General features: G+C 44.7%; 1 protein-coding gene across 1 annotated transcript; it reads left to right on the top strand.

The window, feature by feature from the left end:
- Positions 1-8: 8 nt before the first annotated feature.
- Positions 9-27,666, top strand: rnf220b (ring finger protein 220b). Its single transcript, XM_041935541.1, has 15 exons — positions 9-600; positions 17,819-17,945; positions 18,879-18,921; positions 19,012-19,104; positions 20,131-20,173; positions 20,442-20,531; positions 23,205-23,248; positions 23,651-23,738; positions 24,150-24,246; positions 24,384-24,443; positions 24,560-24,627; positions 24,736-24,820; positions 26,255-26,363; positions 27,414-27,488; positions 27,595-27,666. Exons 1-15 carry the CDS (start codon positions 9-11, stop codon positions 27,664-27,666), a joined length of 1,686 nt encoding a protein of 561 aa, XP_041791475.1.
- Positions 27,667-28,000: the final 334 nt, after the last annotated feature.

Here is a 28,000-nt window from a genome sequence, read left to right as displayed (position 1 = left end):
GGAGGTGAATGGACCTCCACCGCCCCTTCAAGATGGACAGCCCCTCCTACCTGCCAGCTCCACTGGCCTCACCCGCCCTGATGGTCCTCGCCTCCACCGCCGAGGCCGGCCGAGATGCCTCCGTCCCCTGCCAGGCTCCCAGGCCCTTCGGCGTCCCCGCCTCCGTGGAAAAAGACCTCCACCTCCCCTTCCCCTCGGCCTCTTACACCTTCACCTCCATGTATCAGCGGCAGGGCCCCATGTCGGGCACCTTTCCCTCCCGAGACTTCCCGGCCTCCCTGCTCCACCTGCACCCCCAGTTCACCCCACCAAACCTGGACTGCTCCACCCTGAGCATGCTCAACCACAGCGGGGTGGGCGCCTTCCGGCCTTTCTCCTCCCCGCAAGAGGAGAGGGAGTCGGGGGTTTACCAGTCAGCTTTCACCCCTGCCAAGAGGCTGAAAAGCTGCTTCCCGGAGGTGGAGGGGAAGGAGTTTGACTTCGGCTCCCCGGGAGGCTCCCTCAAAGCTGGGGAGGACTCAGGGAGGAAGCTGTTCTCCATGTCCGGCCTGCTGTCGGATGGAGAGGCTTCGTCGAGCCCGGAGGAGCGCAAAGAGCACAGTGAGTACACACTCGACTCACGGGAAACACAAGTCTGATGCATGTTTCGACATGCAAACACGCTCGGCCCTCCCTGCTCACATCTGAAGCTCACACGCAGTCATTCATCTCACATCTTTGCAGTGAAATACGCAGAGTTTAATTGGCACATCAAAGCGCCGCCTCACCTTGACATGACACGGCACATGAGATTTACATATCGTCTGCAGCTGCATTGGCTAATGGTGACAAATTGAAAGGCGCCTTTGTAAGTAAAGATGTATCTGAAAATATTCTCCCTTTCGCGCTCTAGTCTTTATCGCCTAGTTGGACAAAGTGTTTACAGCGACGGGCTGTGACTGACTTTGACACAAATAAATTGAATAGTGTCACTTGTTCAGCTTAGTGATCATTAGCCACATATGACCATTAGGCCTATTGGAAGTCAGACTTTTCTTGGCGGCTGAGGAACACAAATACGTCGGAGCGTGCGGAGGGTTGACACAGGAGGAGTGAGAGTTGGAACGAATGACACCCTGTCAGAGATAACGAGGTGGCAGAGATAGAGAGGAAGGGATGGAGGAGGAGAGAGAAAAAGAGAGAGGGGGAGAGAGGGAGAGGGAGACGCGGCGATGCGCCTCAGCCTGAGCTTCCCAACGACAACCCTCAGCTCAATATGGCCGCCCACACCAGCCGTCTGATTTGTTGACAAATGAGTGGGAGAGGTGTCAGTCAGTGCGCCGCGGAGGGAGAGACGCTCCTCATTACTCCCGGGGATAATTGCCCAACGACGCGGGGGCACAACACTCGCCTCAGAGGGAGAGGGGGTGGGGAGAGAGGGAGCCGGAGTCAGGGAGGCAATGCTAGGCATGATGGGAAATCAAACCCCCTCAGTGGCGGTCGCCAAGGGGAGCGCCTGACAGATGAAAGGGACCAGAGAAAGACAGAGAGAGAGAGAGGAGAGAGAGCACCCAAAGGCTCGGCAGATCAGAGGGGGACACCATCGAAAATAATGACAATGAGAAGGGGGGGGGCAGAGATGGAGAGGGGCGAAGGCGGGAGGGGGAGACGCTGCTGCGCGCTCTCATACATATCACCTAAAGGAAACTTTCATCCCACACATAAAGGGCGGGAGCAGGGACGAGTTGTCTTAAGAAAAGTTTGGATTGTGTGTGTCTCTATGCATATGTGTGCATCTTTGTTGAAACTTGCTGATTTTGTCGCCGGTTGGTGGCTGAGTGACAGGGCCAGGGAGGCGGAGTGGCAGGAAGGAATCTCAATATGGAATTTTAATAAGGACAGGAAAGGAAAGAGATGCCAGCCAGCACGCTGGTGTGAGAGGTGTGTCTGTCTGACAATGTTTGCTCTGTGCACTCGAGCATGCGTGCTCCCCTCACCTCCTGATTTTGGGAATCTCATTTGGGGAATGTTGACAAGGACAAAAGATGGGCTGGAATAGAACATGGGGAGCATCTCCCCTCCAAAAAAATGAGTTTTGGCAAAAAAAAAAAAAAAAAAAAAAGGATTCGTGCACATTGGAAGCTGCTTTTCCAGCTTTATCCAATTAGATTGGAGCTCAGGCAAACTAAGAGCTTTAATGCAATTGAGCTCCCAGCACTTTTCTAAGTCTGACATACACTTGTTCCTCTTGACTGGGTAACAGACAGTCACTTCAGGACCAAACGTCTTAAGTGTTAAGCTTGAAATCTTCTTGGGCTGTGAGAGTGTGTCTGCAGCGATGGCAATGCAAATACTCACCGAAGTACAAACTAAACCATAAAAACCTACTTTTATACTTTTAAAGCTTTCTTTATTATTGAAATGACCCTCAGTGTTGGGTTTGCACGTCGCTCCATGTCTCTGTAGGTTTCCTCTGAGCACTTTGGTGCACTGCTAACACATTAAGCACTAGGAAGACTCCTGACTCTGCCTTCGGGCAAGGTGTGATCCAGGGAGTTGGACCCACTGCACTGCAGCTGCCCAACACGCCTTAATGTTTAGGATGGATCAAATATTCAGAAGCTGTAATTTAACTTAAGTATTTTAGAATCTGGAGTGAAATGATGATTGTGCTGCATAGTGTTCAGGCCCGAGCGCAGGTGACCAAGTGCTGTGTTTCCTCAGGTAGCTTCTTGACAGTCTACACAACATGCAGGCAGGACCCTTCCTCCCATCTGCCTTGTGTATCACCGCCAGTGGATATCTTCTTCTGTCCACTTAGTGTCTTTCTTCCATCGGATTTTCCCTCCCAGACTTGCCTCTGTTTTATCAGGGAAGGTCTGAGACGCACGGTGTGCTCTGACAGCTGTTCAAACAGCCATGCTCACTTTCAAAGGGCAGATGTCTTCACTGGAGCGAGTCATGCTTATTTTCCTCAGGGAGATGCTTTCCGCTCCAGGCCTGAGCTGGAACTAAAATGGCCCTTTACCAGAAACACGAGTTGGGAAACCGGAGGAGCGGAGTGGCAAAGCACACCACGGCCAGACGCTGACGGAGTGGTGTGTGTGTGTGTGTGTGTGTGTGTGTGTGTGTCTTACTGTGGTGGCAAAGCTGAGTGAGAGCTGTGATAACTGGAGCCAGATGTTTGAGAGCCCCTGTGTTGTGATACTTGGAACACAGCAAACTCCTGAATGTGGCAAACCTTCACCTGCAGAGTGGACAAAGACAGTCAACTGTTGTCTGACTGGCAGTGAAGTGAGTCCACCCGTTTCGCTTCTTCTCTTCTCTTCTCTGCTCTTCTCTTGGCGGCAGCTTCCCGCTTCACGAATGTTTTCCTCTTGTGCATCACAGTTAAGCCGGTGCCTGTCTCATAATCTCACTTTGCGTTGCAGGCATATAGATGATTGCAAAGAGGATTCACACACTTGGAAATTACAGTGCTGTAGGCTTGGTGTACATAACTTTTAAAAATATTGCTTTACTAAACATTATTCTCGTCAAATGTGCAGTATACCGCACAATGAATACGAGTGCTATTAGTTGTTTGTGCATGGCCCAGGTGAGTCTGTGGGCGCCTACTTCGGTGAGGTGAGACGTGAAAGCTTCTCAGCAAGTATCAAATCTAACTACAGGTACTTAACATGGACTGGAAATCTGTGCAGGCTTCTTAATCAGACACGGACTGTCGAAGTCTGCCGGGATGAGGCGCTGAGAGACTCACCAAGTCGTCACCTGAGTGTAAAGAAATCCTGCAGGAAGTTAATAGAGGGGAAACATGTAAGCGTAACACACACTGAGGATTCTCCACCAGATGCGCTCAGAGTGTAAGTGTCCTCCACGGTCGGTTATTCATGGGTTGTTAGCGGACTAGTGCTGCAGCCGAACAGAATCAATATTACATAGATTCATCTTAGATTGGGCACGTGGATTATCTGTGTGGTGAAGTCTGATGGGTTTGAGCTTGTTCCAGACACAGCTTACATGCTTTGTGTGTGTGTGTTTGAAGGTGGGTGTAAGCCTACGTGCGTTTAGATGGATGTGACTTAGATTAAATATATTACAGCTGTCAGGTGAAAACCTCATATCCCCAAACTGTTTCCAGGAATCAAAGAAAGCCGTGCTGCTGTTAGCTTGACGGTTTTAAAATAACCTAACTGTTTATTCGTTTATATCGCAAAATAAACCCACACAGGAGCTTGTGGTCATTCATTGAATCATGAAAATCATCAAAATTATGCCGTTGCATAGTTTTCACACGCCAGCAGTGAATGTTGGTACGCATTTTTCATACACTTATTTGGGTATGTAAGTTGGCGTCGTATATTTACAACACACACACACACACACACACACACACACACACACACAGGACAACAACTTGCTTGACCCTAACCTAAGTCTTCACACTAAAATTGAATGATCTTCCTAATGAGGACTTTGTCCCCATAAGGAAGGCAAGTCACCAAAATGTGATTGTACACACTCATACACACACACACACACACACTTGGCCGTATACTCTCGCTGTGTGTGCTGATTTGATAATGGGGGGGGGGGGTCTGTGCGCTGTGTTTTCTGTGTAGCAGTCGTTGACGGCTGCTCGTATTGAGTGGAGCTTCCTGTTGAAAGACACAGTGTTTACATCCCACTGGCAGACCACAGGAGATCAATAGCAACCACTCGATGCTCATGCATACACATATAGTATCTGCTGCCCACTATTATTCCCAGGGCGTATGCTCCTTATCAGGCGGACTTGCATGTGCACTCCACGCATCAACAGTCACACTCACCATACACTTATGTCTCGTTTTTTATGGTACTTTTTTTTCTGTTGGTGTGATTTTGTGTTGGTATGATCTGTCACGAACACACTTTAGGAAGGCAACTGAAGGGGTGAAGTAATAATAAGGTGCAAACATGAACAACACAGCTGGGAATGTTGGCAGTTAGGAGCAAAGAGGGAAAAAGACGAGACAAAAAGCATCCAAAGTGAGCAGCACAAAGAGTAAAAAAGAGGACAGCGTAACATATTGTCGTGTAAAGAAATGGTTGATCTGAGTGTTTTTAATCTCTAATTAAGTTAAGGACGATCAAGCTTTAATAAATCATTTCAGAAATGACGTATAAATTCCTTAAGAATAAAGAAATGTAAAAGTGCAGATGCAAAACTGTGTTGTTCAGTCTGTTTTTATCGTCCCAGATAAATGACATCTGCAACCGGCTCTCTTACTGACCACACTGGTAGGCTTGTTCTTGATTTGAGACACTCGGGGAGGAAGCATTACAATATTAATGGTGGTCGTGTTTGATGTGAGAGCACGCCGCGGTTGAATTTTCCCCCTCCTGTTGTGATGGTAGTTTGTCCTCCTAATGTTCTCCCAAGGAAAAGAGGCTTTCATCCTGGCAGGAGGGGAAACTCTTCTTGGCTTTTTACCCCCTTCCCTTCATCTTATAAGGGCTGGAGAGAAGCGAGCGTGGAAGTATTTTCTTCATGTATTTAGATTTACGCGTTGTTGCGTGTTAGTGAATGCGGCGTGTGTGTATCTGAGCTTCCATGCTGGCCGGCGTCTCTTCAGAAGTTTCAGAGCGTCCGGCTGTGGGACCACACGGCTTGTCGGAGACAGACAGGATTTCCATAAGTCTGGCAGTAGCCCTTTACAGTAGCATGGGGATATCAGTGTGTGTGTGCGGGTGTGTGTGTGCGCGCGGGCGCATGGGGCTCTTCTTTGACCATCAGCACCTGTTAGACGGTCAACAGTATATTCTGCTGAAACATGAGTCATAACACATCTTTAAGTTGCTGCATCTGCCTCCATCGCCTGCTGTGATTGGCCCACACCAACGGGGCCGCCTCTGTGTAAGGAGAGAGAGGGGCGGACAGGGCAGGGAGCGAGAGTCATAACGAGTGCAGGGCCCAGGGGTCGTTAAAACAACAGCCTCGTTTTAACAGAGGCCATCTTCCTCCTTCCCCTTGCTCCGTTTTTCCCTCTTTCTACTTCTCTCTCCCTCTACGCACCTGATCGACTTGCATCACGGCTGCCTCTGATCTCACATCAAAGACCTGGTCCGTGTGTGTACGTATGTGTGTGTGTGTGCGTATATGAAAGGCTCGGGGTGAAGGCAGAGGGGGGGAATTTCTGTAGATTGAATCGCATGTTCGTAAGAAGTGGCACGCACACACGCACAAGCTCACATCCTCCGTCCTGTCCCCGGAGCCCAACAAATCAGTCAGGCAGATAGGGAGGGCAGCAAGGCCAAATGCTGGGGTTAAACACATGCTGCTGAGGAGCAGCACAGACAGACAGCAAGACCACACCAATCCTGCACGCCTGGATGGCAGCCAGGAACCCACACACACACACACACACATAGTGTATGTGTGTTTGCCTTGTGTCACACACAAACCTTATTACAGCATGTCACTTGCTTGTTGTAAGTCTCCCAGCTGTGGAGGAGCTTGACAAAAGCCAATACGTCAAAGGCTTGCCAGGCGTGATCGTTTCACCTCGAGTATACAAGACGTCCCGACATCATTCGGTGGCTTCATGAACACAATTGGCAGCAACTGTAGATGATCAAATGTGCATTTGTTTGTGAATTTTGGAATTTCAATCTAAGGAAAAGATAAGAAAAGCACAAAATTATTGGGCTCAGGTTGGTGTCACTCCTTCATTAGCTCGTCTTCAATAGTTTACAGGAAATTTACACTCCAGACACTATAACTGTTTATTTGTGGGACTGTTAGCAGAAAGTAAGTATAAGTGTCATACTCAGAATCTGGACACTCAAATTAAGCGATAAAACAAGGAGTGATGTGGGACACAGCCTTAGAGAGAAAGCTTGCATTTTTAAGAGTTATATAAGTACGTGCATGTGACATTTCAGATATATTAAAGCACTGAAAACAGAGCAAATTACGTATGCATGCATACTAAAAATCCATTGATTGATTTAGTCACTTCCAGTGCTGCTTAGCTGTTCGCAAACTCCCATCAGTGCCGGTGCACCCCTGGCTTAAAGGTCAAAGTTTGCCAGGATTGACCCCTCACCCCCGCAGTTTAGGGGTGTAAACACTCCCCCAATTCTCCTCAGAGAATAGCATTGGGTCTGGGCCATAAATCACAGGCCTGATAATTGATAGGAAAACAGCGGCCCAGCAGTATATAACCTTTTACGTGTCGTCTCAACTCTTTATTATGGTGCTAATGAGTGGCCGCGGATCAGGGTTAGAGCCGCGAGCAAAGGGGGTCGGGTGGTGGTGGTGGTGGGGGGGTTACCTCAGTAAAATACAAGCTACTGGCTACTTACACACACACTGGTAGGCTACACATACACACACACACAATACATAAACAGAGGAACTCAGTGCGCACTTAACACAGACACAAACACACACACCAGAGGGCAGGCAGATGCTCAACTACACACAGGAAGGCACTCACACTGAAGGATATGCGCGTATGCAAACATTCCCTCACACACACATGCATATGCAAACACGCAGGCACACACACAGGCGCTGGCAGGCTCAGCAGTGTCCATTACAGGCTGCCATTAGTATGGAGATTGTGCTAATTGTCCCCGCGGACCACACATGCGGCGCTCAGCAGGCCCGCCGTGAGTCTGTGAGGCTGAGTAAGAGCGGAGACTCTGCTTTACGCATCCTATTGTCTTGGTCGTGACCCTATTAGTACAATTACAAATCAATCACTGAATGATTGTGGGGTGCATGCTGTGGATTGTTTCAATGCAAATGACACCATTATAGCAGATGTGGCTGTTCAACTGTAGTCGAGTTTCACATTAGAAAAAGCCATACAGGAGCTTCACCTGCACTGTAAAATATCCACCATAACGATCCAGTTCAGAGCGAGAGGAAAACGTGTTCAGTGAGATCATCAAACAAGTCGCCCTGTTGTGGTATCTTTTCATGTTTTTTTTTTTATTAGAAAAATATGGATATTTAGAAATTACTTTGCTTGAAGAAGACGTGTAACTGGGCTCAGGCATATTTATTTTATGAAGGGCTCGAAAACTAAAATTAAGACAGAAATTAATTGTTGATTTTTGGATTATACTGAATTTCTTCTATAATCTAGTATCAGTATGTCTGTGACACAAGGCTCGGAGTGGACAAAAAAATCCGTGTGGGAACTGTAAAAGAAATTCTAAAAATACAAGTCAGTTCTGCCCATAAACACACAATACTTCATATTTTTAGCGTGAAAATTATCAAAGTTCAATTTTCAATGATCAAAGTTGCTGAATATCCATGAAAATATCATCATCATTTTTAATCCTTGCTGGAAAATATGGATATTAGTCTCTGTCTTAAAAAATGTAGTCAAACCTGTCTAAAACATGTTTATATGGAATCACTTAAGTATTTTAGTTTTATCACCCAAAGCTGCTGTTTTTCAGCTATAACTGTTGCAGCCATTACTTTGTGGTATTTACAAGCTCTTTCTCCTCTGAGACTCATATTTTAGTGTAAAATCCATAATCAGAGTCTCTCCACTAAGTAATCTTTGACCATAAAGAGCTTTAACCAATGATGTCTATAACCAATAATTGCTTTATTAATTAGGTTTATTTGTTTGAAGTAGCTGCTTGGGTCTGAGTGGACTCCTGAACTCTGCGTAGTTTTACTCTGGGTGGGCCGGTTCAGGGTCCCGCGGACTGGAGAGGGTCCAGTCTCATTAGGAGCGCCTCAAAGCTCCCGATCAGTCAAGTCGAGGAGACTGAACTGTGAGCGGCTCCTGCGTGACCCCACTGAGCGAGAACACAGGGGAGAAGATCTATACCCGCTGGCGCTGCCACAGGCCTCTTTGTTCTCCGGTGTTTGCTGACAGGGGAGATCGGAGGGGCGTATCGACGGGGGCTCACACTGCGCTGCGCTCACCAGGGCTACGCAGAGGTGTGTGTGTGTGTGTGTGTGTGTAAATGATATATACACAAGCACACAAACACTCAGAAATGTGTCTGTACACACATTTCTGCCCTCTCTCTTTCTCACACTCAAACCTTTACAGCGTGTGCATTTTCACTTAGCTTCACTTCACACTTGCTCTTTGGCGAATGCACAATTCCACCTACGCACACACACACACACACACACAATAAAACTATCAGCAACAGTGATTTCTGGTCTGTTGCGGAGGGTTGTCCGTCCACTCAGTGCTTGTATTAAAGCTCAATATATCTTTCTCTTGACGAGGCTTCAGGGCTGGGAGAGTGGAGTCAGTGCGGTGCTGGGATACCACACACAGCATGCAGGGATGCTCTGCCCTTTCTCCACAAAGGAAAACATCAACAACTATGAAAGCATTATTTACTGCTCACCTTTGTTTGCAGTGGAATGCTTGAACCACACAGTAGATTACAGCGTGTAAGCAACGCACTTGCAAATCTTTTCATGCAGAACAGAAAGTATCTGATCACGCAGAAGGGACACAATATCTTGAACACTTAACACAATCTAATTAAATACAACACAACAGTCTGGCAACAAATATTTATTTTCTTATCTTGTTAAATTATTGCTGAGATGTGGGATTAGTTCTACCGTGCGGTCACTGATTGAGGTTGAGGTGCTGTTGTATTTGGTTGTGCATGCTTCTCTCTGGATCACATGACAGAAAGTTTACAGAGTCTTGCAGTTATTTTATTGCAACGTGCTTAAAGGTGCCAGAAAATAGCAGGAATTTAGGCTTCAATTTTCATGCTTTCATGTAAATCATATGCAGTATAACCTTTTTCTAATCCGTAGATCTGAGACTTCTCTTGAACATGAGAACATCTTCTAAAAATAATAAGTGCTTTTCTAGATATTTTAAAAAGACAGATTTTTTTCTGTGATTTCTTCACCTTTGAAATGAAGTAATCACCTGAGCTCAGTGCTTTAAGTGTCCCTGATTCCTTTTTCTCTTTGTGTGTGGATTGTTGAAGATAAGCTACTCAACCATCTGTATCTTTCCACTATTTGAAGATAAAACCATCGTCATCTGCTGTAATTGTTTGCTCTTCCAGGCAGACACAATAACATCCTTTAGGAAGTGTGACTAACCCAAACACAGGTGTATCACAGAGCGCCAGGTGCTTGTGGTCCTCTCGTACCAGCAGCAGCCGACACCGTTTCTGACAGTATCAGATGTTATCTGGAGGAGAGGTGGGGGGGACAGATTTCTTATCTGTAATGATGCCCGCTGACGAGGCCTAAACCCCGCAGGGTGTCCAAAAACTTCAACAAGTTCCGCCTGGAGGGCTGCTTCACAAGGGCCTCTTTTGGTCACAAAGCCAGCATGTTGCAGGAGAAAACACAACAATTTAGATTTTGTTTGAAGTGCGCTGCCAGCTTCAGGGATCTCTCTGTGCCCCTGCAGAGCGCTGCTCCCCACTCACACCTGCGCTGCACAAAGTGTATGTGGGACAGGTGTGTGAGGCGAAGAGAGGTGGGTGTGTTTTCCTTGTGACCAGCTGAAAAGCAAATGTGCTTTCAAACGTGTTCACTACACAAAAAAATCAATATACTTTGCATTTTATGGTATTTTCATGGTGATGGTGTGTTTTTCTTACTCTCATGAAAAACCCTGACAGACAGGGCTCATCTCAGAGCAGTATGATGCTAATTTAGTTCTCAGTCCATCAGAATCAAATCAGCAAATTTTCTCTCTCGTCTCACGTCTCTCATAGATGTCTGTCTTTCCTTCGTCTTTTTTCTCATTTCTTTTTTCTCTATGCTGTTTTATTGACACACAGTTGCGCACAGTTAACATAGTGAAGTGTGCACGAGCTGAGAAAACAAATCAAAAGAAAATTAAATTTGAGCTCTCTGATGAAGAATCAGATTTATAATTTAGAGTTGGCACAGTATGGACTTATAACAGAAAAGCAAGAAAATTTTCCTAAAATCTTTAAGTTTCTACTTTTAGTGCAAACCTAATTCTCTCAAGAACAAGTCATTCAGCAATGCTTTACTAGAGGTGGTTCTGGTGTTGCAGTAAAATTCTTCAGCCTCTCCCTCTCCCTCCTGCACTCTCTGGACTCATAATGACAGGACGCATGTTCAGAACAGGTCAGCCGAGCACCTTTTTTGTTACATGCTGTAACTATGCGTATAAATATCCCTTAAACCATCTGGGAACCTCATCTGAATTTTCAGAACGTGCCTCGTGCACCTGACAGCAGCAGTAAGAAGGCAGAAAATTAAGAAAAAGCTGCTAGTGAACGTGTTCAGAGCGCTCACTTCCAGTCTCTTACTGAGTCTCGCTGTTTTAAAATAGCCCAAACAGTGGCGTGATGTTTGTTTAGGGAGTTTAGGAGCGTGAGACACTCAGCCTTGGTGAGTGTGCCTACAACACCGAATGTGTCAGAGTTGGCACAACAATTGATGCAACAATTTTCAGGCGTGATCTCTGGGGGTTTATTTCCAAAGCGTTTTAGTCGAAAATCACTAACTGACGGAGAAGCAGTGGAGCAGCACCTAAGTGCAGAGTTCTCTATAGTCCCAAGTGATCAGACATTTAGTAAGAACTTTGTAGCTGCTGGAGTCGTTGTAGCTGTTCTAGTACCACTGGTGAGTGCTGTCGTAATTAAACTCTTCAGTGATTTCCACACACGCAGTGACACACTGTTTGTCCAGGACTGTTTAGAAAAGTTGAGTGCCTGATGCAACAGAGCGATCGTCTCATTTTCTCCTTATTAACGGCTAATTGAGAGAAAGAGCGAGAGGGGAAAAGAAAATGAGAGCGAAGTGATGAGGAGACGATGGAATAATAAGAGAGAGCCAGAGAGAGAGAGAGACAGACAGACAGAGAGAGAGAGAGTTAATGTGTATTAATCAGTGGTCCGGGTAATGGTGATCTGTATTTTTGGAGCCAATCTAATTATCCTCTAATGAGGGATTGTGATCTGTTTATTAGCTTCTATATGTCTCTTTCTCACTCTACACACACACACACACACACACACACACACACACACAGCGGCTGTGGCTGAGACGATCGTGACAGGAATAATGTATAGATTTGAATTAACGACCTAATAACGTTCGCACATGCACGTGCAATAGACGAGAAAATGTACGTAAAATAGGTGCATAAAGGTACATAAAATACAAAAACTCACTGCAGGTTTGCACATTTTCATGAGCTGCTTAGCACAGAGGACGGCACTCACTGACACCCAACGGCCTCGCTGTATTTTTCTACCAGTTGGTTTCATCCCTGCTAAAAATGCTAACAAGAATGTTGTAGCTGTCATCATGAATGCACCCTTGTGTTTTTCAGCTTGATCACTACTTTTAAGTGTAAAAGTGTTTGCAAAACCAAGTGTGGTAGATTATTTTAAACCCACAGAAAAATGTATAGTCCCTAAAATGGAGTGAAAAGGCAATATTAAAGTTCCCACATAGCAGCAGATATTAACTTGTGTTAAACTTAAAGGAATATGCCGATTGATTGCCTGAGGTGTGTTGATAGAGGTTCAAGTCCTGACAGGTAGATATAGTGTGACAGAGCTGGATCTCTATATATTTCAGTCTCTCTAGCGAATGCAGGTTGATAGCATCGGAGTGAGTGACAGGCCACCGGTGTACAGCTATCGCTGTGTCCGCTGTCAGCTGCTTCTCGATCCAACGTGACTGACAGGCTGCAGTCAGCACACAGATGTCAAAGTCTGGATTTGACATTTGCTGTCCAGAGCATGAGCTCCGTTACGTTTCAACTTTTTGAGGATCTTATATTCTCGGCTTTGTTGCTTCCTTTCCTGGACTTCTGAGGTTATTTAAATGCCTTTTTCGGCTATTCTGAAGGTACATAGATGACAGTAAATTAGGGGAGCAAGAAGGGCTCCCGGTGAGTTTCGAACCAGGTAAGGTGGGTCGAGGTCTTCATGGGACCTGATTCAAAACAAACCTGTGGAAAACCTGCGCAAAGCTAATTTATTAAACAGAGATCTGATCTCAAAGATCCTAAAGGACAGTCGGAACCAACCTACCAACAGTCGAGACGTCCAAACAGGATCTGAACAGACCCGAACAGAGAGTGAACAACAGCTTGTTTGTCAACTATTTGGAAAATAGAGCTTCAATTTGACCTCCTTGTGCTTCTTTTTGCTGCTCTGCTTCTGTCATTTTTCACCTGTGATGATCATGAAGCACCGTGTGATCAGAGCTGATAGTGAGTTTGCCTGGATCCACTCAAGGTCGAAGCGTACTGAAGCAAATATTCCAAACCTGCAACAGTGAAATTTATACGCTCTGCTCTGGCCAGGAATCATCAGACTTGATGTTTTTCAAACAGCAGAACAAAACTCAAATAGATCTGCAGATATTTCCCCACGAGGTGGCTTGTAAGTAGCCTCATGTTACGGCAGATACCCAAGGACAGTCCTAACTTTTCCTCTGACTTCCTCTCCCTCCCTCCAATCCTTAAGTCACTATCAAAGATCATTGAGCCATGCATCTCAATGAGGGCCAGATTGATTGGTTGGAGCGAAGCAGAGGCAGGGTTCGATCTTTGCCCTCGGGTCCTGAGAAGGGAAATATGGTCACAGGGACACAGTCGCACAGCTACCCGGTCCACTCTCCATCAACGAGATGATTGGACACATACATGCTGAGCCACGCCCGCACCTGATGGAACAATTGTAGTGACTAATGGAGAAGATGAGAGAGAGAAAGGACGAGAGGGAGAGAAATTGGGGGTTTGTGTGCTGATTGACCTGTGGTCACAGAGGTTATGTCCATTGATCTGCAGGGCAGAAGAAAAAGGCTTTGGCCTGAGGTGCTTCAGAATGAGTCTATTTGGGGTTTAGGATTCCTGTCCATTCCCACCCGGAGCTTTTTCATCATCCGACTCCCCAGGACTCACAGCTGCCGTCTCCCGTTGTCCACGTAAAGCACAGAGCACTACAGAGGCCAAAGGCCAATCAATGTTCTACAAGAGGTTGATACAGATCTTATTAGTCAATGAATGATCATTAGTGGTCTAACGAGGCATTGATCTGTGCAAGGGCCAAAGGTTGCGGTGGTTGTGGTGAGTGTCTTTAATACATTAAACACAATTGATTGCAGAGTAGGAGGGATATTTTTGAAGGATGCTGGAATTAGATTGGACAGTGAGAGATCTGAGGTCAAGCCAGGAGAGGAAGTGTACCTTCATCGGCCACTGAATGTGGTTAGGATTGAACATGGAGCCGAGCTGCACATTTGTCTTTCATGTATTGCCGGTGTAGCAATTCGGCAATTAATAAAAAGCAGATATCGAGGAGTACTAAGTCAAAGGCAACTGGACTTGCAGTTTCAAAGGCAGGAGCAGCAGCCTTTGAAAGCTGAGGAAATGACTCTGCTCATAGCAGATGTGTTACTACAGGGCCTATTATGTTGCTCATTAAATACCCCAACCTCTCAATAGGCCATTATTTCCCCAATAAAAAACAAACGGCGGCCTGCATACTTTCCCCTCTCCCCCCTCCGCTTCAGAGGTTAGTTCTACCTCACAGACGGCAAAAAACCCTGACTAATATCCTGCATGTGATGCTTTTAAATAGGAAGCAGGCTGCGGGATAGGGTGGGGTACAGGTGTGGCAGGAGCCAATGGCTTTTATGGCCCTCCAACTCCTCTGAAAGTGTGCCAAGGACCTGCCTACACAACCCACCACTGCAGTGTTAGCCGCCAAGCGTTAACTTTACTCCTCCCGCCAATCTCTCCATGCCTACTGGTTATATAGAGTCTGTGCTTGTTATGACTTTATAGAGGGATTTCTGATGTGCTTAGAGAATTGTTTGATGATTGGGATAATGATGCCAGTTGGAGTGAGTTGTCTCAGCACTTTATCGCCAGCGAACACAGAGAAAAACAGACCCAGCTGATGCAAAACAAGCGCCACATCCTCCCCTGGATGCTCGCTCTTACGTCTCCTGTCATTCAAAGTCGTCCAGCCCGCCTCACGTCAATCAGAATTATACCACGTCCACAGGTTTGTCACCGGGGGGACGTTCGTCACCATGTCTCCCCTGCAGAACAGCCTTTTCATGCCCCGGCATAATGTCAGCGGGTGACATCCAGGCCTGATGTGATGTGGCATTCACTAAAGGTCACGTTAGGCATCTCCGCTCCGTCTGCATCAGCAGAACTGGCAGCCGTCATATGGGCGCTGGCATCGGCCATTACCCAGGCCCTCAGGGGGACTGGATGCTTTGAGGATTTGTCAGCGGGATTCTGATCTCTCTGTTTCAGCAGCAGGCGCTGAATGTGGGACAGTCACAGTCCACGTCTTGATGCAGAACAACAGAAACTGGATTTGGCCATCAATCATAGATGGGGATGAGGAGGACGGTGATATCTTGTTTTGTTTCGAAGCATAAACTTTACTATCTCATGATGCTCTTGATAGCAGTGATGGGGCAGAAACGTATCACAGCGTTTTGGTGGGTTATTTGCCCCCAGGGGTGTGTTCTCTTCAAATCAACTGGGAGATTAGATAGAGGCTGTATTCAGGCATGTTTGTGTATGCTCATCTGTGTGATTCCTTCCTAAAAAAAAGCTATATAATTTGATTTATTTACCTCGACGGTCCGTTTTTTTTAGGTTTTCCAGTTAACATAAAAGCTCCTTTGTAAGCTGATTATAAAAATAGTTAAAAGTGAAAATGTACCATTCTGATGCACGTGTTTTGTTTGATCAGAAGAAGATTTAAATATAGCCACTGAAGCATCCTCCCAAGTGGGATCAGTAAGTGAAGAGAGCAAATGGCAGCTGGAGAAAGGCTAGACATGCAGGAAAGGAGGTCCCGAACTGGCGAGACACAAAGACAGAAAAAGGAAACAATCAGAGACACAGAGACAGTGAATCCATTAGGAGATGGGCCAGTCAAGCTCGGCACAGCCCGGCGAGAGAGGGCCAATCCATCCGAGCCAGTTGCCGTAGTGAGGGAACAGTTAACAAGCCCCACAGGCAGGTTTTACAGCCCCCTGTTGTGTGTCTGAGACCCCCCAGGCTGAAGAGCGGCTGAGACTGACTGATACTGACAGGGTTTATGTGGGCGGGGGGCGCAGGGCAGCGGGGGGGAAGGAGACGTGTAAAAAGGTGGTCACGAACCAACAACTGTCACTTACGAGAGAGCAGCACAAGCACAGAGTCAGGCCTCGGCAAAAGTATGCACACACACACACACACACACACACACTCATCCATACATCCAAACATGTCCGCTCCTACACCATTAAATCTAATGTTTGTGTGGAGCAGAGGTGAAGGGTGGGGGAGAGGCTGTAGTCGGAGGAGGGGGGCTTATCCAAAAAGTGGACCAATAAAACACCTGAAAATCAAATCCCATTGCTCTTATCGCGGCGCCATTCAGAGACGTTATCTGTGCAGGTAATGTGGTTATAAATTCAATTTCAGCCCCGAGATTTCATTGTTTACTGATGCCTGCATGTTCCGGGCGGCAGAGCGCAGAAAGCCCGGGAACGTTCGATGCGTGTTGGGAAAAGTCATTTAGGCTTCCGCGAGGGGATGCAAAAAAGGCGAGAAAGAGGGAGGGTGGGGGGGTCGAAACCTGGAGAGCTGTCACTCTCCCAAGGACACCCGACTCCGCTTTCTATTTTCCACCCCATGTTTTATTTAGAGGCCATTTTGCCCTGTTTGGCTCCTCATTATGGGGGCTCATAGCTCAACTGATGTCAGGGGACGGCAGTCGGCGACAGGCATCGGCCTCTGAGCTCGTCACGTCGCTGGTCATTTGAAGTGGAGATGGGAAAGGTGTTACGTTCAAGGAAGTTCAGTCCACTATGCTCCACACTGAGGGGTCAGAAGCTGTCAACAAATACTAATCTGTTTGGGATGTTCAATATTTAAAAGTGTTAAATTGTGTTTGCCGGCGCTGCCATTTGTTTTCCCTCCTCTGTGCAGAGGTGGGAAATTAGGTGCATCTTGCCTACTAGCTCTCTGCATGTGATTGATGGCTTTCAGGAGTAAATCACCTCATCTACTAGGTAAAATCTTGATATAGTAGAGCTCCTCCGGCTCCCAGCTGGCTGCTTATGGCAGTAATCCATCAGTGGGGCCCAATGGGCCGAGCGGCCCTCCTGGGTAATGTTCCTATTGACAGCCTATGATGTCAACACACTGACAGCAGGGGGCCAGTGTGTTTATATGTGTGTGTGTGTAACCTTATTTTACTCTCACTACTGTCTGTCAATAGCACAGATGGGTCTACTGAGCACACACACACAAACACACACACACACACACAGTGAAGGCTCTTCTCAACTACAAAAATCCATTGAATTTAACTTTAACGAGCAGAGGTGTCGTGGTGGACCAGGGGTTTAAGATGTTGATGCCACGTAATCCAAACACCCATGGTTTGATCGCAGTGTTGTTTCCTTATTAAAAAACTACAGCTCCCTTAAATTTTCATGCAAAAGTAAATTGATTCACAAATCTGGTGAGTTTATTTGATTATCTGAGCACTTGTGACATTCAGTGACATTTCTGCAGGCATGTGGAGTGAAATGACGCCGACTTTAGTGTGAGCTCGCTTTGACATACTGTAGGTGTGCACATATTTCTCCAGAATTACAGAAAGCAAAGGCAGAAAAACACCTGCCTGACTAACTGAAGTGGTTTAGAATGAATGACCGAATGAAGCGTCTTAGAAAAGCAAACTCACCACGTTGTCTCTCCACTTCTCTGTAGCACATCTTTTCATGACCTCAAAGACCAAGCCAGAATAAAAAATCACGGTACAGTCTTTCCTATAACACCTCTTTGAACTCTCTCCTATTATCCAGGCAAAGTGAAGGGTCTCTATGATGCTCAGGCTCCCATGTGTCCAGTCTGCCAGGCTGTTCTGCGACCAGGAGAGCTGCAGGACCACATGGAGCAGGAGCTGACCAAACTGGCCCAGCTACAAATCAGGTATCATTAGCTGAGCAGCGATCATGGTCTGATTTCACATCGTAATTCAGTAAATCTTCCACAGTCTTTATTTATCATTGTGCCATCATGTGGTTTTATTGTTGAGAATCACATCTTCACATCCTCCTTCTTCAGTGCTCCATTTGCCATTTTCTTCCTGTTTTGCATCCCAGACTTTCTATTCTGTTCAGCTTTTAGGTGATAATTAATGTGGACAGATTTAGTAGCTAAAGGCGCCCCTCCCCCCATTCATTTTTCCCCATGTGGTATCTCCCGTCTTCTCTGTCACCTGCGTGCAGTGTTTACAAGCTGCCTCATCGTTCCCTACATATTTCATATTACAGCCTCCGGCCTCGAGGCGACAAATCATACAGCGGGTGGATAATGTCCTGCTAATGGCTGCTTTGAGCCCGACACGCGCGCACACGCTCGCAGTCTAAAACATACACAGGAGGACCAGAGGCGCACGCACACACACACACACTCACACACACACATTACCTGCTGCTTAGACCAGAAGAATGATTCCTCCAATAAAGACATTACACTCCAAATCTGCTTAACGACCGCTCCGTGGACAGTAATGGTTTCAAATTGAACTTGGCCCACGGGGACACTGTGTGTGTGTGTCTGTGTGTGTGTGAGAGAGAGTGTGTGTATGTGTGCAGTATCTGTGTGACAGACATAAAGTGTAAAAATGAGGACATACACAGACTCATAAACAAATTCGGACAAGATAAAAGCAGAGGTTTTTTATGAGATGACATTTAAAAGACAATATTGTGTTTGTATATTTCACAGGAACATAGTGCAGTTGATTTGTGTGTGTGTGTGTGTGTGTGTGTGTGTGTGTGTGTGTGTGTGTGTGTGTGTTGCTTTTGCAGGCTTGTTTAACATACGGACCTCTGTGTTATTTGCTTCTTTTCTCTGCAGTGCCACTCCAGCGCAGGCCGACCACCTCATGAGGACGCCGAAGGTAAACAGTTGATATCGCTCACGAGTTTCAAGAGGACTCAGCGGCTTCCATTCCGCCTTTGACTCTCTGCCTCTCTTTCTTTCTCTCCAGTCTCTCTCGCTCTCTCTTCACATCAAGCGTGAAGGAGGCTCTCCCACCTCGCCCCCTCGGCCGTCTGAGGACACCCACTCCGACAGATACCAGGTGAGATTAAAGAATAAAACCGAGGCAGCATGAGATTATCAGTTTGAGATTACAGAGTAGTATGACTGAACATATGTGTGCATTTCCACTGTGGCTCAGTGTGTCCTGATACTTTTGATTAGTGCTCTCAAACAGCATCAGACAACTAGTACTTAGCAACATCATAAAAACATTGTTTTTTTCCCTGTGTGATGCCAGTGACTCACCAGTTTTATGGTTTGGGGTTGATAAAATGCTGTGCTCAACACTCAACACCTCACTCACAAGTAATAGTCTCGTCAGGAGTCACATCAAGTGAATTTTGTTCATTTAGCTCAAAAACACACAGAAAAAAATGTGAGAATCCTTAAAAACAACAAGGAAAGGGATCTGAGAAATGAAATACAGCCTCCATTCTAAAATGTTGGGACAAATAAAAACAAAATGTAAATACTTGTAAACCATCTGTTTTGACTGACAGCAGTTTTACGAAGTGTTCCTACTTGATACTATGATACTATCACCTGTTACCAATCAACCTGTTTACCTGTGGAATGATCCAAACATTCAACAACTTTCCCAGTTTGTCTGAAACATCATATTCAGAATGAAGTTGATGTGGTAACATTAAATATATTGTGTTTGTACTGTTTTCAATTGAGTATATGTCAAAAAGTATTAATAAGTTAGCACATTCTGTTTCATTATGTTTTACACAGCATCACAACTCTTTTGAAATCATATATAAAGAGCAGCAGTCATACAAATACAATGTGAAGAAACAGAGCGACAGTATTAGTACAAACATATAAGATTTAATAGATGTTCAGTGTAATAATGGAAGAGAAAAGAAATGAAGAATGTAATACAGGCTGCTGTGGTAACAAGTGTTATCCATGACAAGCACTGAAGCGATGAAGACATCGAGTGTTGAAATCTTACTGCTGTCCACTGCTGCTGTTCAGTTATTCCAGGACAAGTGTGAATAAAAGATGAACTTTCCAGGGAAATGTGACACATCCTGATGCTTCTTTGTGTGTGTTGCAGACGTTCCTCCGCGTGCGGGCCAACAGACACACCAGACTCAATGGTACGTGGATGCATGCATGAGTGGACTGACTGTTGTGTTTCAGTGCTGCTGACTCAGTTTGCCGTTAAGAGAAAGCTCTGTACAGAAACTCTGGCCGCTCTGCACTTTTAAATGGCTTTGAGCTTTAAAAAAAGTTCTGTGTTTCCCCCCCTCCCTCACCAGTCGTTCAGATATCACCCTTTTTCCCACCACATCTCCACTGGCCTAGCGCCCACACGAGCAGAGGAGCTATTAACCTTTCAACTTTGACCTCTTGATATGTTAACAGTCGATGACCTCTGCTGGTGCAGGTGCTACGTCAAATCTGCCCCATTACGCCCCCACAGCGCAGGAGCCCACCTAGACTGCACACAAGCTGGTAAGACACACGAGAAGCACTTTCTTCATCAAGCTGACTATGATTCCTTCCAATAAAGGGTTTATAAGTGATAACTGATGGCTTTATCAGACTGTGTGGATCCAAAATGTCAACTTTTCATGAAAGAGGAAAATGTTTTCAGCTTCATGCCCGTGTGCTGGTGTTTATCCTCCTAGTGTGTCATTATTAGAAGGTTTTTATCAAGTGATGGTGAAAAAGTCAAACAGGGATGACCAACAGGAAATGGCCTTTTCCACAACTTGTTCTTATTAATGGATAAAACTGATCTGATGAGGAAGTAAATGATTTAGCAACCATCAAGCCATTACTTACAACTTACAAGCCCTTTATAAAGAGTGGTACCAACTGATTCCAGAACAAATTGGGACACTGTGGAGAACACAAATAACACAGAATGCTGACCTTTTTTTTTTCTTACACATACTCAACTGAAAACAGTACAAGGAAAATATATTTGATGTTTTACCTCATCAGCTTCATTGATTTTTGTAAATATCTGCTTATTCTGAATTTGATGCAGCAGCATGTTTCAAACAAGTTGGGACAGGAGCAACTAAAGACTGGGAAAGTTGTGGAACGCTCCAAAAACACCTGTTTGGATCATTCCACAGGTAAACAGGTTGATTGGTAACAGGTGATCTCAATCAGTATCATGATTGGGTAGAAAGGAGCATCCTGGAAAGGCTCAGTCGTTCACAAGCAGGGATGGAGCGAGGTTCACCACTTTGTGAACACATGATTGTATAAAGGATGTTAGCACTTGGGCTCAGGAACACTTTGTAAACCCTGTTTGTTTGCAGATGACCATTTTCTGTTTTTATTTATGTTTTACACAGCGTCCCACCTTTTTTTGGAATCAGGATTATAATGAAACGATAAAAAGGTTAAATAAACCGTGATCGAACAACAACCATTTCAACTGTCTCACACACTTTTAAACGTGATATAATAGTGTTTCTGCACTGATTCGTTCCTTAAAGCTGCAGCTGACATCTCACTACTGTTATTATTACCGCTGAGATTCTCCGGCTCTTAGCTGACTCTTCAAACTGCCAGTGCTGTCGAGGTCTGTTAGCCTTTATTGGGCCTTATAACAGGACAGCATAATGAGCTTCTAAATACATGTCAGGGAGGAAAAGGAAGAAGGGAGGAGGAGGAGGAGGGAGCTCTTCTGTTGATTAATCAACCTCTCTCTCTCCTCTCTCCGTTTGATGAGCTCTTCCTCATCTATGACCGTCTCTTTAACCCTCATTATGTTCGCTGGGATGGCGGCGATCGGGTCACAGCCACCAGCTCTCTGTGTGTCACCCCCCCCTCCCGTCCCCCCCGGGGGCCACTGTCATCCTGTGGGAATTAGAGGGCCCTAAAACTTAATGTCCCCTTATGCAATCTGCAGTCAGTCAGGTCACAGTGGGAGAGGAGGAGCAGTTGGTGTTCTGCCATGTTAACTTTTATATTAGAGAAGAGAGTGGGGGCAGGAGGGTGGGGACGACGGGATGGAGATGTTTCGAATCCACTGGTGGAGAAACCTGCAATTGTTGTGTATGCAGAGCGTGTGTGTGTGTATGAGAAGTTTTTGTCTCTGAGTGTTGGTGCTGTCAGATGAGTTCAAGCAACCCTTCATCAACACCAGCCTTCATGTTCAAATGCACTGATTTAAACTGCTTTTAAACGATACCTGTAACACTATTAATTATATAAAAGTGGATGCTGTTGTTATATTTTTTGCATACAAGACATAATAATCCTGAAACTGTCAATGTTTAGGTTTGGTCTCTAATTTTCTTTATTTCAGAAGGTTTGGTTGCAGAAGCTGGAAGTTTCAACTATTTATCCATTAAGTTTTACTATGTATCATGTTTATTTCACCCTAAACTCAAATATATGTTGTTTTTAACAAACTCCTATTTTATCAAATTAGCAGAGTTACCCCACAATCTTTTACATACCCTGAGCCTTTCCAGGATGCCTCTTTCATACCCAATCATGATACCATCACCTGTTACCAATCAGCCTGTTTACCTGTGGAACGTTCCAAACAGGTGTTTTTGGAGCGTTCCACAACTTTCTCAGTCTGTTGTTGCTCCTGTCCCAACTTGTTTGGAATGTGTTGCTGCATCAAATTCAGAATAAACAGATATTTACAAAAACCAATAGAACTGATGAGATCAAATATTACATATATTGTCTTTGTACTTTTTTTATTAGGTTATATGTCAAAAAGTTTTACGCAGCATCTCAACTTTTTAAGAATCAGGGTTGTTCATCCTGAAACAGAGGCACAGCTTTCATGAAACAACCAATAAAATATAAATTTAGGACGAGAAAATAAAGACTGATCTTCCAAAAAAAGTCAGACAACATACCCCGCAATCCTTTCTGACCCCCTCTCTCCCCCTTTAATAACTTGTATACAGACTCTTACTTTTCTCTGTGTGACTTCCATCACAAACAGCTCCTCATGTTGTCTTTTGGTGGGAGGAAAACACGTTTCACTCACATGGAAAATATTTTAAGGCACAGAGCGCATGTCATTAAATTCGTGAGAAGAGCCCCCCTGTTCTTCTATTTATTCATTCATATCTGCAGTCAGTGATAAAGGAAGTGTGTGCGTGAACATGTCATCAGTCTCTATTGTCTGTTTGTTATCAGTCAGGATCGGGAAGCTGAAGAGGAGGAAACCAGAAGAGGGACAGGTATGTGTTTTATGTCACTTTCCCAAGAAATGAAAATGTTTTTTTTATTGTAATCAGAGATGAACACACACACACACACACACACGCACACACACACACACACACACACACACACACACACACATATATAAAGCAGACTTCAGGTTGACAGAATGTCGGTGGTCCAAACCCCCCCGACACTGTCGACTGCTTTTGTGCGTGTAGCATCAGGATCACTGTCAGCACGCTGTGTATCCATGTGAAAACACTGCCGGCGTTGGTTCACAGCTATGAAAACACAGAAGCAGATACATAGCTGGAGGCGGTGCGAGGTGTGGTGTGGTGTGGACATATTCACAGAGACAGTGAAACTGTGTACTTTATGTGTGTGTGTGTGTGTGTGTGTGTGTGTGTGTGTTTTAGGAGGGTTCAGCGGACTTGGCGCCGTTGGAGGGCGAGTGGAACGAGAGGAGAAGGATACAGATGACGTCTATAGTCGGAGGCTTTAAAGGTAAGCACGAATCTGTGTCCTGAGTGTGTGCGTGCCATAGAGGTACCCGTGTGTATGAACTTGTCCAGCAGAGGGTGATTAATGTGACTGAGTGACAGCTGGAAAACCACTGAACTTTTCAGCCCACATTACAGCGGAGCAGGATGCCTGGAAGGTTGGTTAAAAGTAACGCTTTCCTTTACCCGAGGAGGAAGCTCTGACCTGCAAACTCGTCACACGGTGACTGGCAGAAATGGGCAGAGGGGTAGAAAGAACATTCTGTGATCCACCGCGTTGTGACCTTAGAAATAAGAACAAAACTTGATGTTCTTAGAAATAAGAACAAAACTTGATGTTCTTAGAAATAAGAACAAAACAGATGTGCAAACAGGAACCCCGTCAGAATGTGCTTTGGTGCAATTGTCTGCGCAGGTGCAGTCTTGGTGAGCACGACTTCCAAAGAGTGTCGGGACAGCGACGCAGACCTGGACGTGGATGGAGACGACACTCTGGAGTACGGCAGGGCGCAGTATCCTTTATGAATCTGACTGTCAGTTTACAGAGGGGGGAAACTTTAAAAAAGAAGTTGCATAAAAGAAATTTTACAGGTCAGATAAGTTGCTGTTTGCCTCGTGTTGCTCTATGTTTCCTGACCTTTGTCCTCAGATACACAGAGACAGACGTCATCCCCTGCTCAGGAGAAAGCTCCAAGGACACAGCAGTGAAGTGTGTATCCCACCCGATGGGCTCTCATTCAGTTAGATGTGAAAGTTATCATATCATCTGCTCCTTGTCATTTATCAGGGGTGATATTTTACATTTTTTTGTCATCTTTCTTTCAGCAGCAGCAGCAGCAGCACGGTGCCTGACTCCAGAGTAAATCCAGAGTTTTCCAAATGGTCAGATGACGGTGAGTTAAGTAAACTATGTTGGTTAAATAAGGGTAAAAAGAGAATAAAGTAAGATCAGGACCTTTCTTCCAGTATTCATCTGCTTCATGTGTTTGTTGTTCACTCAGGGAGTCCATCTACGAGCAGCGGAGACAAAGTGGACGGCAGCGGAGCCGGTCTCCCCAAAACCTGCAGAAACGCTGAGATCGAAGCGTGAGTTTGTATAACGAGTTCCCAGGTTGCTCAGAGCTTAACCTGCACGGCTGAGTCACATTTCTCAGCGGCAAAGTCGTCCTCACTGTTATTAATCTCAATGGTTGTCAATGAAAATGATTAGACACGCTTCAGTTTGTGATTTACAGGTTTAATTAAAGTTTTACAACAGCCTCAAAGAGGTTTAGTGACTCACTGTGTTTAGATTTTTAGGCTTATTAAAGAAACAAAAACATTCAATAAGTATTTAGTTTTTAATTTTAAGTTACAATAACACAATAAAGAATGATTTTCTTCTCCAAACCCAGGTCAAAAAAAGTATTATATTTAATGTATTAGAGATATAATTTAATTAGAGTCATTATAAGTATACTTTTACTTTCTGTACTTAAATAGCTTTTAACTTTGTAAAAACTGTCCTTCTAAATAAATGTCATTAAGTTCTACTTAAATGTATTTAAAATGAAGATACTAACACTTTAGATAGTAATAAAGTGTACTTAGTGTACTATAAAAAGTACACTTATTTTTAAGACCTTTGGAATTAGCATGCTTGACTAAAGTGTACGTTCACTTCATTTCAAGTGTATTTAAGTATATTTCCAACACATATATATACGATATAATGCAATAATATACACTCAAGCATTACTCAAGTGGTATTTAAGGACTACTTGAGTACACTTAAGTGTACTTGAGGGCAACAGAAATAGCACAAAGTCTACTGAGTACTTTCTTTATCATTAAAGTCTAATATTTTTTCACTGGGAAATTAATTGAGTTCTTGTTCTCTGTTGGTCTTTTTCTGTCATCACAAAGTATTCAAGACGTGTAAAAAGTTCAGTTTTTATTTTTGTGTAAACTTGTTTGAGCTGAAACTAAGTTACATGGTGAGAGAGGTAGTTTGGATGTAGTGAATCCCAGGTGTGAATCAGCCAATCAGAGTGGCGGAGTGTAGCCATCCCTTGGTGTAAAGTGTATTTTGGCGCCTCGGATCTCTGTGTTGTATCACTACCTGCTCCCGCCAGCGTGACACACAATACTATATCAATGTGATGATATCATCAATCAAGGTCATAGCAGGCGACACACGCATGTACACACATTTCATCACACTTAATGCATTGCAGCCTGTCCGCCTCGCTGTGCGCTATGTTTGCACGTATAGTCTCTCCTGTAATTGTGCGCGTGTGTCTGTGTGAGGACCCTGACGCCTCACCTCGCCCCCCTCCACCCTCTGCCTATGATAAATGAGACAGCGAATGCAGGCAATGTGATTGCTGATAAATTTCATGCTCAGTGTCCATGTTGGCCAGCGAATAATTTAATCTGTCTTCGATTTATAAATGACTCTCCAGTGTCTGCCTAACTCTCCCATCTCCCCTCCTGTTACCGTCCATCTGCGTGTGTGTGTGTGTGTGTGTGTGCGTGCAGGCTCTCCGAGGATTCCACGCTGACAACTCTGGATGCACTTAAAGCTCGGATACGGGATTTGGAGAAACAGCTGTCTAAAGGAGACAGATTTAAATGCCTCATCTGCATGGTGAGTACGGAGGCAAATTAAGTGCAGAAGCTGCTGATATTCCTGCAGAGGTCTGTGGTTTGGGCAGTAAGTTGTTCCTCTTTCAAATCTGGCGAATATGGTGATGATGATATTTTGATCTGTGGATACAGATTTACATTTGTCGTCATTTATATGACAGTGCAGACTCTCAGTGTGATCAGCTGACATGAAACTGTAACGCATGTTATTGTCAACTCTGTACGATTGTCATGTAGATTGATATGTGTCTAAATCTAACCACGTAAATCCACATAAACAAACAAATTCATCATTTCACCCATTTTTTAGAGCAAAAATGTCACATTTGATATTTTCAGGTTCATCTCTGTGAAAATTTGCTGCGTTTCTCTGTTTTGGACTGTTGATCGAACAGAAGAAGCAATCAAAGATGCTTTCCCTGCTAAATATTTTTCACAGCTTTATTTTTTATAGTGCAAAATGATTAACTAATTACTGGTAAAGAAAGGAAAAATCTTTAATAAAAACATTTATTAGTTAAAGCTGTATTTCATGCACAATCTTATCTCTGAAATATGAATACACTAATGTTGCATCCGCAATTTTGTGGTGAAGGAGGCAAGTCAATGCGGTTTAAAGTGGTGGACTGAACCTTAAGATAAGATAAGACAGACTTTACTGAACCCACATCGGGGAAATTGTCTTGTTACAACAGCAGAATAAAAAAGGAGAGGTAGAAAATATAAAAAGCTGAAGAAATGGACAATAAAAAAAGATATAAAATCAACTATAGAGGCTATGTACAATATATACAAAAGAGTATAAAAAATATCTCATACTTTGCTCAGTTTGATTTGAACTTAAACAATATGTCCTTTTTCATCTACTAAAACTAAAACAGTGCTGTGTAATAAATCACTAAACGCTCCAGCTGGACCCTTTGTTAAAGTGGCTTCAATAAAAGTTGATTTAGTCTTTTCATGTTCTTCTTGCAGTTTCTTGTAGACATCTAGTGGCAGCTTGTTGTACCGCAGGTGAGGAATCATCATCGCCTGTGTTTTCTCTCTGCAGGACACCTACACAACCCCTCTCACCTCCATCCAGTGCTGGCACGTTCACTGCGAGGAGTGCTGGCTTCGGACGCTGGTACGTCATCAGATTTGTGTTGATTCACATGAAAATGAAGCTAAATTACACAGAGCGTGTTTGATAAAAGTCTCATTTGACCTTGTTTTTGCCCTTTTTTTTTCAGGGAGCAAAGAAGCTGTGTCCTCAGTGCAACACCATCACCTCACCTGGAGACCTGAGGCGGGTCTTCCTGTGATGCAGCCACTCACAAAACGAAAGGAGGGACCTCTTCTGTTTCAACCAATCAGGGGTGGACTTGTGGGCAGCTGGCCTGTCATAGACTCCCACCCTCCTTCTCCTCCTCTTACTCTTAGCATCCACTAACCCGTGAAGAACAGCAAGTGTGACCTTTGACCTTCCTTCACAGCCCTGTACAATATCCATGCTCCTGCTGCAACCACATTCAGAAGAAACATCTAAACAACTGAGAGCTCAGGCACTGAAAAACTAATAAAAAAAATAATGCTTTGGGACAATATTTATCGATTTTGTAATCCTTTTTTCTGTTTTATGAGGAAAACAACTAGTTG

The sequence above is a fragment of the Chelmon rostratus genome, chromosome 4 (assembly GCF_017976325.1).
Source record: "Chelmon rostratus isolate fCheRos1 chromosome 4, fCheRos1.pri, whole genome shotgun sequence".
In the NCBI taxonomy this organism is placed as follows: Eukaryota; Metazoa; Chordata; class Actinopteri; order Chaetodontiformes; family Chaetodontidae; genus Chelmon; species Chelmon rostratus.
This window is presented reverse-complemented; position numbering and strand designations above follow the sequence as displayed.